At 34.2% G+C, this 20,423-nt stretch overlaps 2 protein-coding genes across 3 annotated transcripts; one reads left to right on the forward strand and one right to left on the reverse strand.

The window, feature by feature from the left end:
* The first annotated feature begins 2,853 nt into the window (after positions 1-2,853).
* LOC150033561 (homeobox-leucine zipper protein ATHB-15) lies at positions 2,854-9,966 on the forward strand. 2 transcript variants are annotated; one of them, XM_090317859.1, is made up of 18 exons: positions 2,854-4,110; positions 4,487-4,646; positions 4,868-4,968; positions 5,073-5,163; positions 5,522-5,617; positions 5,703-5,816; positions 5,909-5,992; positions 6,096-6,251; positions 6,346-6,420; positions 6,575-6,681; positions 6,765-6,957; positions 7,240-7,425; positions 7,518-7,598; positions 8,002-8,136; positions 8,328-8,650; positions 8,878-8,983; positions 9,364-9,513; positions 9,611-9,966. In XM_090317859.1, the coding sequence occupies exons 1-18, from the start codon at positions 3,902-3,904 to the stop codon at positions 9,755-9,757; spliced, it is 2,514 nt and encodes an 837-aa protein (XP_090173985.1). In that variant the 5' UTR covers positions 2,854-3,901; the 3' UTR covers positions 9,758-9,966. The 2 variants fall into 2 exon arrangements, with proteins under 2 accessions (XP_090173985.1, XP_090173984.1); XM_090317858.1 differs by having other exon boundaries at positions 2,919-4,110; positions 9,355-9,513.
* Positions 9,967-10,106: 140 nt separating this feature from the next.
* Positions 10,107-11,377, reverse strand: LOC150033562 (CASP-like protein (DUF1677)). Its single transcript, XM_090317860.1, has one exon. It carries the CDS (start codon positions 11,113-11,115, stop codon positions 10,531-10,533), a length of 585 nt encoding a protein of 194 aa, XP_090173986.1. The 5' UTR covers positions 11,116-11,377; the 3' UTR covers positions 10,107-10,530.
* Between the last annotated feature and the right edge of the window lie 9,046 nt (positions 11,378-20,423).

A 20,423-nucleotide genomic window follows, 5' to 3' on the forward strand; every position in this document is an offset into this window, starting at 1 on the left:
AGTGTCAAGGTTGCTGAACTCGAGTACATGCATGTGGGTAATGAATAAAGACTTAAAGATTTTGAAGGAGATGAGAGATGGCAGCTGAAAAAATAAGTTTTGAATTGTTGTTCATCTTCTACAAAAAAACTCACCCAATTCCCTTCCAAAATTTACTATAATTCGAGTTTCACCACTCAAGTTCAAGGTAGGAAATAGTAGAGAAGATCTCTTTGTATTCACCGTTGAATTGGAGCTGGAATCATGTGAAGAGCAGTTTGGAATCAAGAGAATTCATCAAAGGTATGTTGTTAGGAAATCATTTTCTTAAATTTATGTTTAAGCATGTTTTTAGAACTCAAATTAAATGTAATTAGAATGCTTATTGATTCTATTTACTTCAGTTGCATGCCGATAGATCCTATCAGGGTGAAGGTCGAGCAGTTGTGGGCCTTGGGCAGGTCATGCAGATCATGTTGTCAATATCGTTATGGTGGGATGTGAGCACAACTTTAGACAGTAAGTCTTATACGGATGAAAATGTGGGATTAGATCCATCTCCCCTATTACTTCTTCCACTGTAACAATTGGATATGATAGTCTTAGTGCAATCTAATTTCTCTAAAAGGATGAGGTGAATCTTACATGGTTAAGACGGTATCAAACGAGGTTCTCAAATAGGCATACTCAGTGGAAGTATTTTCTATCTGTCATATCAGGCATTCCTAAACACAAGGTTTGTTGATGAACTTATTGAGTGGATGGTAAACATAAAGGGTGCTCGTCATGCCTTCCTCGTTAGCTAGTTAGTCTTATCAATATAGACAAAGATGCTCTTATCTCTTTGTAATGGTTTATTTGTTTGCTCGTTTTTTTGGAAAAAAAGATGTAAACGTTAATTCATGTATTAATTTATTTTGTTTGTTACGAAGAAAAATGTACTAATTATTTTTAGTATAATAATTAAGATGAGGGTCGAACTTTCAACTTACAGAGTGGAAAGTATAATTGAATATTCACCTTGTGTGTTGATGCAACGAGTAAAGAAAGAAAACAAATGGTAAGTTTAATAAAAAATAATAATAAAGAAGGAAAAAATGAAAAAGAAAAAAACTAGAATAAAGAAAAAGACAAAGGACGGAAATGGTATTTTCCCCATCATCCATTATTATGTCGCATGTCATGTCAAGTCATGTCATGTATGCGGGCTATGTTATGTTGATACGGCATCGGCAGTATGATGACCACAACCATCACACTAAAATCATATAAAATTAATATTCCCAAAAACTCCAAAAAAAGAAAATATTATTATCCAAAATAAAAAAAATACGTATATTCTAATTTATTTTAAAATAATAATAATAATAATAAAATATTTAAAAACCGAGGCGCATGCAAGAGACCTCATCATGGTGTCCTCTGAGCCCCCACGCAAGCCCCCCTCGTTCGGCCTTTTGTATTTTTCAAGCATCCTTCTTCGCGCCTCCCATTATTTTAATACCCCTACTATTTCCACTAATTTACGTTTTTGCCACTCTCACTTTCAACTTTTTCTCTCTTTGCTTTAACTGACTGTTCTCGTTCATATTCGCCTGTAGACCAAAATGCCCTCCAAAACATTAGTATTTTGTATAATGGTTGGTAATTGTATTTTTATTTCCTCTTCTTTTTCTTTTTAATTTAATTCATATCCAATGAGTTTGAATTTACTTTTTTTTATGTCTACTATTTATTATTTATTAAAATGCAGGAATATATAAAATAAGATGTAAATTTTCTACTAATAAATTTATGAATTTTCAATTATATATTTAATAGATAGTCGACATATTCATTTTTTTTAACTTAATGAATATGTTAGATTTAAAATTTAAGACTGGGAGTTTTTAACTTTGTACACAGTAAGTTTATAAAATTTAAATACCATACTATTTTCAAACTTCATAAACCATTTTTGTAATTTAAACCAAAAAAATACAATGGCAAAAGAAATGTTTGTTAAAATTAACCATTTTAGCAACTGTAGGAAATAACTTTTCTTTTATTAAAATATATAGGCAGAAGCTAAGTTTCCAAACATTTAAATTTGTGTTTACTTAGGCCTTATACTTTATAAAAATATCAACTAGATCTATAAAATTTCAATTTTGTAATTAATAAGTTCATGAATTTTATAAAATATTTAATAAATTTTCCAATTTTTAATTATATGTCTTACAAGTAATTAGTTTAATTCGTGTATAATAAAATATTTCACATTTTACAATTTTCAAAATTCAAGATCTTACTGAATATAAAATTGATGGTTTATAATTTTATTAACCGTTTAAATTTATACCAAGGGACATTGGCTTACTTATAAAGTATTTGTCTGCATTCAAATTTATACCAAATAAATTAGTTAATTTTACAAGTTTACAACTGTTAGATAAAAAATGGAAAGTTTATTTTTAGTGGTAAAAAATATAGGTTAAAATATAATTTTGGTTTTATGGTTTAGAGTTTGTTGAATTTTAGTCTCTACATTTTAGCTTTTATATTTTCAATAAATCTTATTTTAGTACTTTATTGTTGATTATTATTATTATTTATTCTAAATTTTAAAAATATATTTACATATTTTATTTTATTGTATAAAAGTTATTATTGTTATTATTTAATTAATTTAGATAAAAATAAATTTTGAGGAACTAAATTTTACGGTTATTGAAAATATAGAATAAAATTGAACAACTAAATATAAATAAAATTGGACAAAAACTTTAAATTAAAAATGATATTTGAACAAAAATATATTTTGTTAACCGCAAATAACATAGACCATTTGGATGGTAAAGCGAACAAGGTAGGAAGGATCTGTTTAGAAACAGAGCGACGGGCATTTTGGTCATTATAAAGCATCGAAATATATATATTTTTTTAAAAAAGGAAAACATGCTCCATTTCCCCCCTGCACAGTGGAGGGAAAGACTAAACTCGTTTCGAACAGAGCCGAAAGTGACGAACCAATGGAAGCTCAGAGGTGAAACAAAATCCGCATGAAAACCAACAAAAAATATTCACAGTAGCTCTCAATAAAAGTACTCTCTCTCTCTCTCCATGGTTTCCACTGCTGTTCTTTCATTAAACCATACAAAGCTGAACCGTATGCTGTAGAAATCAGGTTCCACTCAGACCTCAAATCCATTCCGCTACCCGCTTACCTTCTTTTTTCCCACTCCCCTTTTCTCTTATCAATACGGCTCCTATGGCGTTCGTTTTGAGTTTGCTTGGTTCCTTCTGAATCCCCACAAGATGTTTTGGAGATTTGGTGTGGTTCTAGTCAACCAGCACCATGAGGATCGGCGATACATGGCGATTTCCGAGGCCTAAATGGGAGATCGTTTTTAGTATTACGTTGTTAGTCTTGGGGTTTGTAGATTCTGAGTGATTTTGGTGGATTTTTGAGCGATGATGATACTGAATCTTTGGTGGGAATTGAAGAATTAACTTAATGAAGTATTTGGGTTTGAATCAGTTTGTTTTCCCGTGTTTATTTAGGGCTTTGTTAGTGACTTCTATGCTCTGGGAATTCAGATCGTTGTTAATTTTCTGAAGCTCAAGCTTGGGTTTGAAGCTCTGATCTCGATAGATTAACTTATTCTTGTGTTTGGCGCTCGTCTCACTTTGATTCTACAAGGATAAGTGCCTAAAGGTTCTGGATATCGTTATAGTTACTGGGATTTTGCAGCTAGTGGAATAGCCATTACTGTTACTGGGATTTTGCAGGAGGGTTGTAGATTGTGATAAAGTTGTGTGCGCGTGTGTTTGTTTCTCTTTTTGGGATGTGCAAGAATTGCTCAAACTTTTGCCCAATTTAGCAAAGAGGGTTAGTTCTGCTTCCATCGACTTCGTCAGAATTTCGAGGTAGAAATTTAAAATGGCTATGTCCTGCAAGGATGGTAACAAACATGGTATCGACAACGGCAAATATGTTCGGTACACACCGGAGCAGGTTGAAGCCCTTGAGCGGCTTTATCACGAATGTCCAAAACCCAGTTCCATTCGTCGTCAGCAGCTTATCAGAGAGTGTCCCATTCTCTCTAATATCGAGCCTAAGCAAATCAAAGTCTGGTTTCAGAATAGAAGGTATTCTTAGCTTAATTGAACTATTTTTTTACTTCATCTCAAGAGTTCGATTCAGTTGCTACTATTTTCTTTTTCTTTTCATTTTTTTTTCAAAATTATGATTGTGGGTTTTTAGGTTCTTCCTTTCCTTGCGTGCGTTATTGGCATGAATAAAATTGTATTTTTTTCATTTCGTATAGCTATGTCTTGGATGATAATTTCAACTTTGCTTTCTTCCTTTTTTGGGTTACAATAATAAACCCATTTGGTAATGGCGGAAGTAGATTTTGAAAAAGATGAAAGCCGGTTAGTTAGGGTATTAATTGCCTTTATTTCTTCAACTGCAAGGTGTATTGCCATCCTTACAATAGTACATTTGTTAATGTTCTTTCTTCAGATGTCGTGAAAAACAGAGGAAAGAGGCGTCGCGGCTACAAGCTGTGAACAGAAAGCTTACGGCCATGAATAAGCTTTTAATGGAGGAGAATGATAGGCTGCAGAAGCAGGTTTCGCAGCTGGTGTATGAGAATGGCTACTTCCGCCAGCATACTCAGAGTGTGAGTTTTGCAGTGGGCTGTTATCATAATAATACTTTTTCTCCCTTTCCAATTCTTAAGTTTGGGGTTTCCTGGAAAATATTGATTTTTCAAGAATGAAACACCATTCTTGATGGAAGAAAATAAACGATTCTTTATTTTATGTTTATCCTTCTTTCTCTCTGTCCATTTATTTATTGCTGAGTAACACTAACAATTGATTTGTGATGGAATTTCTGCAGACGACGCTTGGAGCTAAAGATACAAGTTGTGAACCGGTAGTAACAAGCGGTCAACACAATTTGACGTCTCAGCATCCTCCAAGGGATGCTAGCCCTGCAGGGTTAGTGGGCATTTTGTTGATGGGTCCTTTTCTAATATCGTATTCTGTGACCACATTGCTCTCCGTGTATGCAGATGATTAATTTATTTTCCGTATCTTTTCAGACTTTTGTCCATTGCAGAAGAGACTTTAGCAGAGTTTCTTTCAAAGGCCACTGGAACTGCCGTGGAGTGGGTCCAAATGCCTGGAATGAAGGTGTCGCTTTGCCCTCCTTTCGATTAAATGTTAAATTATGCTTGTCTGACAATTGATTTCGTTATGCTATTATACGGTCAGTAAATAGTTTGAATTTACTGCAAATTCATTCAGTTTTTTGCAATATCAGACCCTTTTATCATTACTTTTGTTTTTTTTTTGTTTGTTTTGTTTGTTTTTATTATATTCTTTATTTCTTCAGTTTTCATTTCTCTTTTACTTATTTGAGGTATACTGGTATAGCATGGTTTTGTTTTTTAAACAAGTTACTTTCTAAATTATAATGGGCTAAATCGTTTTCTTTGAATGGGATAAAGATCATCTTTCTAAACACTTTTCTTGCTTCTCCCTTGTATAGCCTGGTCCGGATTCCATTGGAATCGTTGCTATTTCTCATGGTTGTCCTGGTGTGGCTGCACGTGCCTGCGGCCTGGTGGGTCTAGAACCTACTAGAGTAAGTGCCATGACTATTAAATTTGAATCAACATTCAAGTTAAGGCTTTTGAGATTGTACAACAAATGACTAATATAACATTCAGGTTGCTGAAATCCTCAAGGATCAGCCATCGTGGTTTCGCGATTGCCGAGCTGTGGATGTTCTAAACGTGCTGCCAACAGCTAATGGTGGAACCATTGAGCTGCTTTATATGCAGGTTTCTGCTTATTTCTAAATGACTTTCATGCCCCTCCTTGGCTCTCAAGCATCTCAGTCATTTTGACATCTATCCACTCCCTGATTTTGTAGCTCTATGCGCCTACAACATTGGCGCCTGCACGGGACTTCTGGTTGTTGCGCTACACTTCTGTACTGGAAGATGGTAGCCTTGTGGTATGCTATTTTTGGATTATTAAGAGACAGCTTGCTTCAAGTTTCTACTACATTGTTCATGTGGGCTGTTTGTCTGAAATCTCTGGTGTTTTGGTGTACGTAGATCTGTGAGAGATCACTTAAGAACACTCAGAATGGTCCAACCATGCCTCCAGTGCAGCATTTTGTTAGAGCAGAGATGTTGCCGAGTGGGTATCTGATAAGACCATGTGAAGGAGGTGGTTCTATCATTCATATCGTTGATCATATGGATCTGGAGGTAGAATATATACTTGTACTTTTTTCTCAATCAGATCATCTCTTTAGTTCTACATGGAAAATGCTAATTTGAGTATACTTGATTCATTATTTAGCCATGGAGTGTTCCAGAAGTATTGCGCCCACTGTATGAGTCATCCACTGTTCTTGCTCAAAAGATGACTATGGCGGTAAGATAATTTATGGATGTCGCTGTAGGATTTAAAGGGCAGAATGTGCTCATTACTTTCTTAATTTGGGAAGAATTCAGTGACGATTTATTTAATTGTTAGATTATTTGAATTGCTAATATATTCATACATTGGTTTTCTCATTTTTATGCAGGCTCTTCGCCAGTTGAGGCAGATAGCTCATGAAGTTTCACAGTCAAATGTAACAGGCTGGGGTAGACGCCCTGCAGCCTTACGTTCACTTGGTCAGAGGCTTACTCGGTTAGCATATAACAATTGACTCTCTATATCTGCTTTAATTATGTAGCTTTGTTGATTGTTTTAATGCTGGGAATATCTTGTAGGGGTTTTAACGAGGCACTTAATGGTTTTAACGACGAAGGGTGGTCTGTGATGGGAAATGATGGAATGGATGACGTAACTATTCTCGTAAATTCATCTCCTGACAAGCTAATGGGATTGAACATTTCATTTGCAAATGGATTTTCTGCCATCAGCAATGCAGTTTTATGTGCTAGAGCATCGATGCTGCTGCAGGTAAAGTTATCTGCGCACCTTTTTTTTGTTTTTTGTTTTGCTTGCTTGCTTGGTAAAATGACAGGAAGTGTTCCTGTGAAGTATTTTTCTTGAATATAATCTTCATCTTCACTTCCAGGCAGAAGTATTTTTCATTCTTTCTTATAACTCCTTAAGACGTATATATTCCATAGCACTCATCAGAAATTGAATAGTTTTGAATTCTTATGCGATAGAATAATTGCTTCGCCAATTTTTATGTTCTTGTGAATTGTCTGTTTCACCTCAATTTGGCCACTGCAGAATGTGCCTCCTGCAATTCTGCTGAGGTTTCTGCGGGAGCACAGGTCAGAATGGGCAGACAACAATATTGATGCTTATTCAGCTGCTGCTGTTAAGGTTGGCCCATGGAGCTTACCAGGGTCTAGAGTTGGAAGTTTTGGGAATCAAGTAATACTTCCTCTGGCTCATACCATTGAGCATGAAGAGGTGAGTAAACATATTACAATGAATTATTTCTCTTAAGGCCATTGGCCTCTTTCTTGCAGTTAATAAGACCATATACGTTTTTCTGACCTCAGTTTCTAGAAGTGATTAAGTTGGAAGGCATTAGCCATACTCCTGAAGATGCAATGATGCCTAGAGAAATGTTTCTACTGCAAGTAAGTAATACTTAAGCAGGTTGCTCATCTTATTTACTAGCTTTTTGAAGCTTATGCTTTTAATTGATAATCTCTGGCTAGGTTGGTAACTTCACGCATGACTAAAGCCAACTTTACTTAAAATTTGAATAAAACTATAAAACTGGGCAATAAGATATCAGGTTGTTTGTTCTTCAAGAATGAGTTTTGATCCAACATCTTTGTATCTTTCTACCACTTTCTTTCAAGTTCATGGTGACCATCTTACAACCACCTCATATTATTTTATTTATTTTTTTTAAAATTATATCATTCTCCAAATCATTGGGGATGGGTACAAGCCCTGTTACTGTGTTGTAGGATGAATATTGTGTTTGAAATTACACTAGTTCTATGTTCTTATCGTTGTTTTCTGTTCTGCTAGCTCTGCAGTGGAATGGATGAAAACGCTATTGGCACTTGTGCTGAACTAATCTTTGCTCCAATTGATGCCTCTTTTGCTGATGACGCACCTCTTTTACCCTCAGGGTTTCGGATCATACCACTTGATTCCGGAAAGGTTGGTGCAATTAAATCAGTATAAAATGATTCATTCTCTTGGATGGGTTCCTTGGGATTACTTTACTTCTTTTCCTCTAGTTAAGTGCGGTTTCTTAGCAAATCAAAGGAAAGGTGGGGTGTTGTGCAATATAAGATTTGAGCTCTCCTTCCTTCTATTATTATTTTGATATTAGTGAGCAAATGTTTCAGGAAGCATCCAGCCCAAATCGTACACTTGATCTTGCTTCTGCTCTTGAAATTGGCTCTGCTGGAAATAGAGCACCAAATGACTCTGTAAATTCTGGCTGTACAAGGTCTGTAATGACGATTGCATTTGAATTTGCATTTGAGAGCCATATGCAAGAACATGTGGCATCGATGGCTCGACAATATGTACGTAGTATTATATCATCGGTTCAGAGGGTTGCATTAGCGCTCTCACCTTCTCATTTAAGTTCACATGCCGGACTGCGATCTCCACTTGGTACTCCTGAAGCACAGACACTTGCTCGTTGGATCTGCAACAGTTACAGGTATAATTTATGTTCTATATGTTTCTTGAGTTCCATGTCTGGCTAAAAGGATCCTCTTCTTCATGTTGCTATGGGAATGGCATTCGTATTTTTTTTTCCCTTCCTAATGATCAAGTTCAAGAAAATATCATTCTTCCTCAACCTGTGAATTCCGAAGTTTGGAATTTGCTTAAAGAAAACTTCAAAGATGTGATTTGTTGGTTTGGGTGCTTAAATCTTGCTTACAGGTGCTACTTGGGGGTGGAGCTGTTAAAATCTGGAAACGAAGGAGGGGAGCTTGTCCTGAAAACATTGTGGCATCATTCGGATGCAATCATGTGCTGCTCTCTAAAGGTGTGTATATTGTATCGAAGCATCTTGCAAAAATAAATTTTACATCGAGTAAATGGCACGATAAGAACAGCTTTAAAATCTCAGGAAAATGATGACTAACTGTTAGTGTCCAACTAGTATGCCTTTAGAGTTTCATTAATCTTAAAGAAGTTAGTTTATGAACAAAAAGGAAGGAAAAAAGCTCATATGGTTTTATCCTTTAATAAATGTCCTATCAGGCTATGACTTTTGGTTCTTCTGTTCTAGCCCTTCCTGCAATTGAACGTCGAACTGCTTGTTATATTAATCCATTCCAATTCTTACTTAAGGTCTTCTTTGTCTTATTTTGTACTCGTATTTATGTGCAGTGCTTAATTTTTTAACTTTTGTAGTCTATGCAGGCACTGCCAGTGTTCACCTTTGCAAATCAGGCAGGCCTGGACATGCTCGAGACAACCTTAGTTGCACTGCAAGATATAACTTTGGAAAAGATATTTGACGACCATGGAAAGAAGACACTCTGCTCAGAATTTCCACAGATAATGCAACAGGTCCCCGTTGTACCAACCTTTTTACTATGGCAATCTTATAGTATATCATAAAAGATGACCATCTCTATGTCGCTAACAACACCTTTTGTTTTCTTAGGGATTTGCTTGTCTTCAAGGAGGCATATGCCTTTCGAGCATGGGCCGACCTGTCTCGTATGAAAGAGCTGTGGCTTGGAAGGTGCTGAATGAAGAGGAAAATGCACACTGCATCTGCTTTATGTTTGTGAACTGGTCCTTTGTCTGATGCTAGGTTGCCCAAATGAAGTTGAAAACTTATTCAATGTTAGATTTCTTTATTAGTTATTTTGGTTATGTAAACTTTGGATCTCAGTAAGAGAGAGAGAGAGAGAGAGAGAGAGAGAGAGAGAGACAGACAATGAGTTGGGCTGCCCCTTCAGTACTCTCAAATCTTTGTTCATCTGTGTATTTAATGTGCTTAGTTTTCTTAGTTAATTGCAGTGCCACATTTGACAACAGTAAACAAATAGGTCATACACAGTTCAACTGTACATGTAACAAGTGGAAATATGAGGTACTAGAAAAATAATGAAAGTTACAAATTAGGCCTTAAAAAGACCATATGTGAAGAGTCGTTAATAATAACATATTTTATTTGAACAAGCTTCATATAAATACATGCTGTTAATAGGTTAGAAATGAAGATGGGCTAGATCTGAACATGAACAGTTTCTTCTGGTAGCCAGATCTTCACATCCAACCACTAGTTAATGCATATCAAAGCAAATAGCTACATCATAAAACAAATACCAAATTTAAGGTACTCTTTTACAGCAGGGAAAAAAAAAACCCATGAAAGGGAAGCAAAAATATAAGAAGCCCACCTAGAAAAAAATAACCTTTCAAAACCAGGTGATGAAACTAGGTGTTGAAGAAGATTCAAAAGACAGCAATGGAAGTTAACTGAAATTTAGTAGAGGTTAAGATGGGATATAGGAATGGAGGGAATAAAGGATAGTTAAAGTGGCTAAAATTAGGAGATCTCAGGCAAAATATGAATTAGTTTTGCAGTTTGAGATTGTTGAGATCCTCTGATCTTATGATGGCTGGAATGCAACTCGAACTCCTAGCAATCCCACCTTTCTTTTGAACTGCAGCTTTGTCTCTAGGACTCAAAGACTTGGCCCTAAAACCATCTCTCCCATCCTGCCGACTCTTCTTCAACATCTCTCTCATTGCCTCGGCTTGAAACAACACAGGATAAGCCCTCCCCAGTTTGTTAAACCTTACGCAGGCGCTCATGTGCGCGTTCAATGCTGCCTCTTTGCTCCCTCCATGCTTCTCCACTTCTCCTTCCACGGCCTCGGCGCAAAGCCCGCATATCCACTTCCCAAGGAACTTGTCTCGCATCCGATCAATGTACTCTTGTGTGTACTCCTCGCACATTCCACAACACTCGCACCGTGCATCCTCAATCTCAGATATCGGTGGAAGCGCCCCTTGTTTGGTATCTGATGTTATTGCCAACTCCTTCCCCAATTCCATTGATATGTCTGAGATTGTTCTTTGGAGGCCATTGGATGAAAGCCTTGGTGGCTTGGAGAAGTTGTTGCTCCTTGAAATAGCCTCTCCATGAGGTGCCATTTTGACAAATGAAAAGAAATGTTTAGCTTTCTTTTTTTGAAGAACTTGAAAACTTGACTTGGGTTTTTCGGCGTTGATTGAAACAAGGACTCTAATGGTTGTAGAAGCTAAGGGAGAGGTTTTGGTATTATTTATAATAGTTGGAGTCGAGTATGAAGAAGGGAGTTTTTGTGGATGAAAGTAGACTCACATGTCAGTTATCAAAGTTAAAGAGTTAACGTGAAGACTCATGAACATGCACAAATCTTCGAGAGATTGATGTCTAGTTGCTTGCCTTTTTTTCTGTTGCCTTTAAGTAAATTTGTAGCTATGTAATATTCCCACAATGAAAATTCTCGTAGTTTCGTTTTATTGTGATATTATATATTTTGAGTTTAAGTCAATAAATTCACGTCTTTCGACTTTTATATTTGTAATGAAGTACTTTCTAATTATTTTGTTGGATAATATAATATTGAACTAGTTGGTCCAAATAACATTTGAATGTAGACGACATTATAATATCTTAACTAGTTTTTGTTTCTTGCATTTGACTAAAATTAAAAATTTGAATTATCATCCCATAATTTCAAAAAGAGTTAAAAGAAAATTTTTATTTTGAATATTTACCATCCAAATCATTATATATTTGTAATAGCTATAATTTTCAATATAAGTGCATGAATTTGCATTTATATTTGAAAATAAAATTTCTTAGTAACCAAAATATGTACTTCAATATCATCCTATTTCATTTTAATTAATGTGTGACTTTGGGTCACATCATTAACATGCAATGCATATAATATATATGACATGAAAGATAAATACAAAGGAAAGTATATATTGTTGGTTAACATTCATCTGAACTTGGTTTTCAGTAAAATTTAACTTTTCTTTCTGTTGAAGTATCACAAGGGTCACCCTTTAAGTCATGTTTTCACAATGAAGTTGCTTTTTGGAATTAGTTGATCAATTAATGCAGTGCTGCCACTCATTTTAATTTCAAGCATATTAAAATAAATTTATTAAAACCAATTAAATGTGCAAATTAATTTATATCGTATGAATTTTTTTGTACTGCCACGTCATTTTTACTAGTATTAGAAAATATATATGAAGAAAAAATGTTTTTTTGGGCTGTATTGTAATTGTAAAATGCAAATACTCTATTTGTCTTCCTTTATGTATTAAAAATTAGAAAGTCACTTTCAAATTGCATTTCATTATTTTCTTCAACATCATGAAGAATCCCACATTCTAATTACAATTCACATATACACACATATCTAACTAAATTAATGCTTCTGGTCTTTGTCCAATTACAATTGAATGCCAATCTCTAAACTTTCACACGTTAACTCAATCATAGTGTGTTTGAAAATTTGGAAAAGGAAGTATTTTTCAATAAAATTGAATTTTTTATGAGCACATTTGAAAAAATTAGGTATTATTTGGTAATCATTTTATTATTATTTTTTAAAATTAAGCCTATAGATAGTCACCTCCAAATTTCTTCCTTTATTATAATACTTTTTACCTCCAAATTTCTTCCTTTATTATAATACTTTTTATCAATAGTTTAAAAAATAAGTTAAAATTTAAAAACTAATTTAAAACCAAAGCGAGCTATTTCATAAATTTAGAAACAAAAGAGAGATCAAAAGGGGAAAAAGAAAAGAAGTGTTGGGTGTAGTGAGAAAAAATGTTGTCCAAAAGGAAAGAGGGAGGGGTTTAGGGTTCACGAGTTTGCAGTGTTGAGCCACACAGAAACTCCATATCTAAAAAGGCTTTGAAACTGTTCACAACCTTTTAGAACGGCACTGCTCTTTCAGTTATTGAGTGGAAGTGAGTGAGTTTCAGCATCTTTCTCATTTTCCAACACCATTATTAATTAGTGAAAAAGGAAAAAACTGCTAAAATATCTAGAGAGAGTTGCAGCATCGATCACGAAAAGCAAAACAATTAATTAAGAAACAGGCTGCTATTAAATGATTAGCAAAAGAAACTTTCAAAATTTCCCAAGTGGCTTTGAGCCAAATGAGGCTTAAACGGATGCCATCCATTTTTCAATGATGAAAATGAGATGGGTTTTTGTTTTTAAAGCAACTGGGGGCTTTTGCATTTGGTAACCAGCTCTATTGTGTGATTGTGAATGACTTTGGAGATTTGATATTTTTTGATATATATATATATATATATATATTCAAAACTATTCTCAAACATGTCTTTGATAATTTAAAAATGAAATTACTAATAGCTATACATTAAACATTTATCTTGAAGGTTTGGAAGCGTATTTGGATTTAGTTTTTATACATGACATAAGTGCTTTTAAGAATTTCAAAATCACTCCAAAAATGACTTTATGATTATTTAAGAAAAATTGGAAACCAGCTTCCAAGCCTTTTTTTTTTTAAAAAAAAAAAATTGAGAATATATTTGAGAGTAATTTTTTTTTTATAACCGTTAAATTTACTTTTGTCACATTTAAAATCAATTCTAGACATGCAATGAGTCCAACTAATAAACCATGAACAAACCAACAAAATCGACCACCAAACAAACTAAAAAAAGCAAGAAATTTTTTTCTAAACCATACCAACTAGGATATGTATGGTATGAATGGATGCAATTTTTTCTAGTTCAATGAGGGTTTCTTGTTTTCTAGCCCCTTGTCGGTAAGGTTGTCATTTGCTTATTAAGTTTAATGTGTTTAAATATCTATTTTTATAGGAACTCAAATAATTCATGCATATCAAAGTTTTGCAAGCCGTTGGGGTGGATTTGGAGCTATTACGAGCGACATCGAGCCCTCAGAGCTTCAATGGACGTGAAAAGACGGTTTTGTCCCCAAGGAGTTGGTGCAGCGGCACCATGCTCAACACCGCACACGGTGCCAAAAGGCAAAATGCACCATTTTTGTGTACCACCACGACACTCCAGAGATTGACAAGCGATGGGCACTAGGCAAGCACCATGACGCCCTGCTATGCGCTTCGAAAAACAACTATAGTGCGGTGTTGTTGTCGCGATTTGTATAAAAAGTATCTTTTTCTTTTAGGGTTTTGAATGGAGAGAAAGCATGGAGAACGAAGATGAGGTAACCCCAGCTCGTTTTTCTTGCATTTTCCATCTTTTAGCTAGTTTTTCTCAATTCTTTTGGGTCGTAGTTTATGATTGGAGATCCCTCCTCTACTCGTTGTCCATGAATTGTTGAGATAAGGTTTAATTCCTAGTTAGGAGTAAAAATTCTATGTAATTTTTGTGAGATTTCTCTTGATGGACTTAATGCATCTCTTCTAATGTCTATTTGAATTTTTGTTCATATTTAGACTCATATTTATGCTTGGATTCACTCTTCGTTCATAGATATATGTCTTAGCTATTGGATAGTAAGCTTGCATGTTCTTTGCTATTCATCTAGCCGAAACCACCAAAGTAGCAAATGGTTGAATATGTATGATAGGAGTATATGCTTCCCATATAACTTGAATGCGTGTTAAACCTAAAATCAAAGATTAATTGATTAGTTAATTAGTCTACCTAATTTGTTAATCATACAATGGAACCCTAGAATGTAATGTGCAAGTTCTTAGTCTTAGAGGAACGCTTTCGAACCCAATAGCTCTAAGGTATGTATTTAATTAGGGCTTGGACTTTAATTGATATTTAGAGCACTTACTTTGTTTAACCTGACGAATTGACTGCCTGTAGCGTCGATGAATTTGGTTAGGTTGAGTAAGTCGTTGTGCACACATAAGTGAATATATGTTTAATAAAGAGAAGTCGATGATCAAAGATTTCATATGAGTCCATTGCTCCTAAAACTATAATTTTCCAGTCCGAGGCTACGTTCACCCTCTATCTTTACTTTCATGCCTTTAATTTCATGCACGTTAGTGGTGGAGTTTGTCATTGGATTGTATGTCCTAAACTCATGATTTGTAATCATTTAACGTATTCTATTTTTTAGTAAAGATGTTATTGAGGTTTATTTAAAGTTGCTATTGAATATGTAAGTTGCACATGAGAAAGCCTAAATCCAATAAACTAACGAACCCCTGGCTATAGCATGAATACTTAAACTTTATGTAGAAACATAAAAGTGGATCAAATTTGAGTATATGGTCTAAACGGTTTATAAGTATAAGGATATGATTGGATATCTTATCCTGGGGATACTATGGATACGGCCCGCTTTGTATTTGATACAAACGATGTGATCCTGAAATCGCTCATGTGGAGACATGCGAGTGGAGGCATCATAGGCAAAAGATGTTTGCATAAGATCGAACCACGAAATAGTCACTTTTCTTTATAACACCGTTTACTGTTAAAACTGACTGTTTCAATTCGATGACCTAAGGTAACTTAATCTTAATCCTGAGCTAACTATGACCTCCTGTTTGTCTAGAATTATCCTTTAATATGCATGGATGAAGTAACTTAACAACATCGACTCAATAAGCCTCCCATTTTAGGGATAAGACCAGGTAGATAGCTGGAGACATAGTCCTGCAAGATGGAATTCACTTCTACCCAATTTTAGGGTTAGTAGATAGGTTGTTCCCTTAAGTACTGACTCCTAGTCTTGAACAAGAGATCTCACCCTCTCTATGACTGAGAGGGACTTGGTTTAGTGGTAAGACTACAAACCAATTGTTCATTAAGGGATCAATGAAGACTTAAGGAGCAAGATATATTTGCAGGGGTAAAACGGTAATTTTGATCCAGTTGTAAATACAAACACCTATAAAAGATCGACTTACTGATTATGGTTAAATCAAGTGGACAAAAATATATCTATAGTGAGGAGAGTGCAACCACTAGACTTTAGTGGAGTGACCCGGTAGCTAATGAATGTTGGTTAATTCAATTAAAAGAGTTTAGCCGATTAATCTTGAATCATTAGAGTTCATGATCTGTAGGTCCACTAAGTCCCTCTACTAGCTCATAATTGGATTAAACCTTAGAATAGTGTGATGAAAAAATTTGAAATGTTCAATTTTAGTTTAAAGGAAATTATTAATTAAATGTTTAATTATAGAATTAAACAAATTTGGAGAAGTGGAAATATTTAAATATGATTTAAATATTAATTATGCGATAAGAATTCATATTTAGAATAGGTGTTATATTAATTTAATATTTGGTATTAATTTAATTTAATTAATTAAAAATTTTAATTAATTATTTAGAATTAATTTTATTCAAAATTAATAGAATTACTTTTATTTAAAATTAATGGATTTTATTTAAATTTAATTATTGAATCAATATATTTTAAATTGAATTTCATTTTTTAACACCTTAAGATACCACTCACTTTGTTGATGTTTTGATGTCAATTTGTTATGAAATCTCATTGCATGAAGGTCTTCTATAAAATTAGAAGTTAAATCATCTGAAAATCTTCATGCTCCTTCGCTGATTAAAGAAAAATTTGAAGGAAATAATTTCGGAAAATTCTGTCACCAGAAACCACCACAATTCTCCTTTTTCTCTTCAATTACTTTTCATTTTGTATCCCACAATCCAATCTAAGGTTATAAAATAGCAGGGAAGATCTTGTAGTAGTCTACAACAAGTCTGTGAGTATAATTTAGAAGTTGTTTGGAGCAATTTAGGAGTTCTTCAAAGGTTGAACTCTAAACCCTATTTTCTAGAAAATAATGAACATGCATGCTTGTAACTTAAAATTGATGTAGTTAAAGTGCTTAAGATCCTGATTAATTCCACATATTGAATGTCAACACCATCAACTGGTATCAAAACATGATTTAAGCATTCAACTAACGTTAATTTTGCTTGGTGGGTATTTTTCATAAGTCGTATGAAATGGATGCTGATATGGATATGTTACAATTTTGGCATTAGGTTTATCTTCAATTATATTGTAATTATTGTAATTGGCTCTGTGTTTATGGGTCTTAATGTGTGATTAAGAGTCTGTAAATTTGTTAGAGTCAATAGAGTTGCAATTGGAAGAAGAAGCAAGCATGTTCAACAGCTGAAAGTAGTAGCTTTGCCACTGCCCTTGCAGCGTTGCAACGCTGCTTATCGAGCATTGCAATGTTGTTCATCAGCAAACCTAGAATGCATGCGCAAGCCATTCGACGGTCCAGGTGGTTTGGATGATCCAACTCGACTCCAAATGGTCTAGTTCGGTTGTTTCTTGGCCGGTTCAGTCCCATTTGATGCTTTAGAGGTCTGGTTTGATGCTTATGGAGCTGGTTCGAGTCGGTTCAGGTGGTTCAAGGGTGGTCTTTACCTGTTTATTAATTATTTATGTAATTTTAGGTTTTTACTTGCTTAGGATGTTAAAACTGGTCTATATTAGTGTGTGCTTAATTGTTTATGCATTAGATATATGTTATATTTTTTTAAAAAAAATCTTGGATGTGCATAATGTATGTCATGTAGATTTAAAATCCCACCATAGGAAGTATGTATCATGCATTGAAAGTATGTTATAATTTGCTATAATATATAGTATGCATAATTTAGGGTTTCATGTGTTTAATATAATTTGTTATATTAATTTATGAAATGCTTGATGTATGTTATGGATTGGAAGCATGTTTTTTTTTTTATTTTTTATTTTTTATTTTTATTATTATTTTAAAGTAATAGAAGAAAAGACTACCAAGTTTTAGCTTATTTAAAGGCCAAAACTAGTGGAAAGGTGACATCTATCTCTCAATTCCTCTTCGCCCGACATTGACTCGGTTATCGGTCTAAGATATACCTAAATTGCATTAGAGAGAGGCAATTCTAAGACAAAGGTACATTTTCAAACTCATGTACACAAAACTTAATTGGCATTTCTTTTACCTAGAGGGATAGCTTTCACACTCACACCGTCGGAAACCTATCACTATTTTCTTGTGGGCCCTAATATAAACACGATGAAGGTAGTTCCTTTCACCTCTATCCATGAACACACACACACATTAGTGATGAAGGAAATCAGACATAAGGATTTTCATGAGCAGTGGAAGGATCTTTCCAAACTTCAATCATATATGAACAATAATAATTACAATCACAAACGGAAACATACGATTATGCACAAATCGAAATTACATCATGTTTTACTATAGAAACTTCCGCAGATTCATTTACCTTGTTTTCATGCTCATTTATTTTTTTGGCTTCTTGGGAGGTGATTGAACTGGATTAACACCTTGAGAAGAGGAAGGAATTTCCTTACCGCTTATAATAGCGATTGCACTTACATTTGCATGCTTCGGTTGAGCAGGATGCTTGCCTGATGATTTACTCTTAAGTTTGTTTACCATAGTTGCAAGTTGTGTGATTTGTATGCCCAAGTTTGTGAAGTCTTGTCTTGTCTCATGTTGAAAGGATTTGGTGCCTTGTCTAGTCCACTTGGTAGCATCTATTCTGACTCACTAAAGTATCTTTGCAAATAAATAATGAAATTTGGGTACATTATTACTTTTGCTAAAATTTGATTGGGTTTAAAAAACAATTTACCAATTAGAATTTGTTTATATTTTCAACATATCGAATTCTTCTAAAACACGCTTATGATAAGTTTAACTGTTTTGAATATTCAACATGGAAATCAAATATAAAAACAACACTAGTAGATGATGGTTTAAGGTTTGTTTTAACTGAGGAATGTCCTCTAACTCCCAGCTTATCTGCAAATCAAATGGTTTGGAATTCTTATGACAGATGGATTAGGGCAAATGATAAAGCTCAAATCTATATATTAGCAAGCATACCTAGGGTTGGAAAAAAATTCCGGCGGGTACCCGCCCCGTTCAGGGTGGGGAGTCCTCGGTTAATTAGGGATCCAAAATGGGTCCCTGAATCTGGGACGGGATAGGGACGAGGAGCATATCCCCGACCCGTCCCCGACCTCACCCCTGCCCTGAATATATATATATATAAGAGGGTATATAGGGGGAAAATTTGGTATTTGGATATTATTTGCATCAATGATTTGGCCAATCATGAATGATTGGTTATGAGACCATGTAAATGATAATTTGACTTAATAAATGCTGAAGAGATACGAAAAAAATTCATTCATTTCTATTATGAAGTGTTCATTTGGTAAGAGTTGTTCAACAGAATATTCCACTTTCTTATGTATGTATGTATATAAACAATAGTTTTAAGCTACTGTTTTAACTTTCTTAATTTTTAATTTTTGTTCATAATATAATTAACTTGAATTTTCTATTAAATTTTAAAATAAAGAAATGTTAAAATATTTTTTATTATTAAATTAAATAAATAAAACAATAATAATACTAACTTGTTACCTAAAAAGTGTATCATTTCAATAGAAATACAAACAATTATTGATTTTAAATAAAAAAAAATTAAAAAGAAAAACTAATGGGCGGGGAATTTTTTCCCTTGGGGAGCCGATCCCCGAACGGAGATTCCCTAACCCCGACCCCGACTTCTCAAAACAGGGAATGAGGTGGGGACATGGATTAAAAATCCCTATGGGGACGGGGACAAGGAGTACATCCTCGGCCCCTCCTCACCCCGTTGCCAACCCTAAGCATACCCCGTATACTAGCTAAGAAATACGAGAGCATGGTTTCCACCAAAGAAATCATAGATTCGATGCATACATTGTTTGGACAATCTGTCAAACACAATACTCTTGATAATGTTTATAACTTTGACATACAGGATTGAACCTCTGTTAACGAACATGTTCTAAATATGTTAAAAGTAATAAATAGAAATGTCATAGATGAGGAAGCTAAGAAAGCACAATAAAGTAAATATGATTTACTAGTTGTTGAAACATTTTTAATGGAAAAAGATAAGTTAATCTGAATATTGGATTCAGGTGCCACTAATCATATTTGTGCTTTCACTCAGGAAACTAGTTTTTGAAGGCAGCTTGTAAAAGGCAAAATAAACTTTAAGGTAAGAACTAGAGAGGTTGTCTCAGCTAAAGCAGTGAGAGATATGACGTTATTTATTGAAGATAGATTCATTTTACTTGAAAATGTCTATTTTGTTCTTGCCATGAGAAGGAATTTAATATCTATCTCATGTTTGCTAGAACAAAAATATAAAGTTTCTTTTAAAGTTAATGAAGTGTTCATTATTTCAAAAGGTATTAAAATATGTTATGAAAAATTAGAAAATAACTTATATATGTTAAAACCAACCGAAGCAAAAGTTGTTTTGAATATGAGATGTTTAAAGCATTTGAAACTCAAAATAAGAGGTGAAAAATTTCTCATAATGCCTATCTTTGGCATTTAAGAGTTGACTACATTAATCTCAATAGGATTGGGAGAGTGATTAAGAGTGGACTCTTAAAT

This window comes from Benincasa hispida, chromosome 9 (genome assembly GCF_027475165.1).
Source record: "Benincasa hispida cultivar pf3 chromosome 9, pf3_genome.v1.1, whole genome shotgun sequence".
NCBI classification, from domain to species: domain Eukaryota; kingdom Viridiplantae; phylum Streptophyta; class Magnoliopsida; order Cucurbitales; family Cucurbitaceae; genus Benincasa; species Benincasa hispida.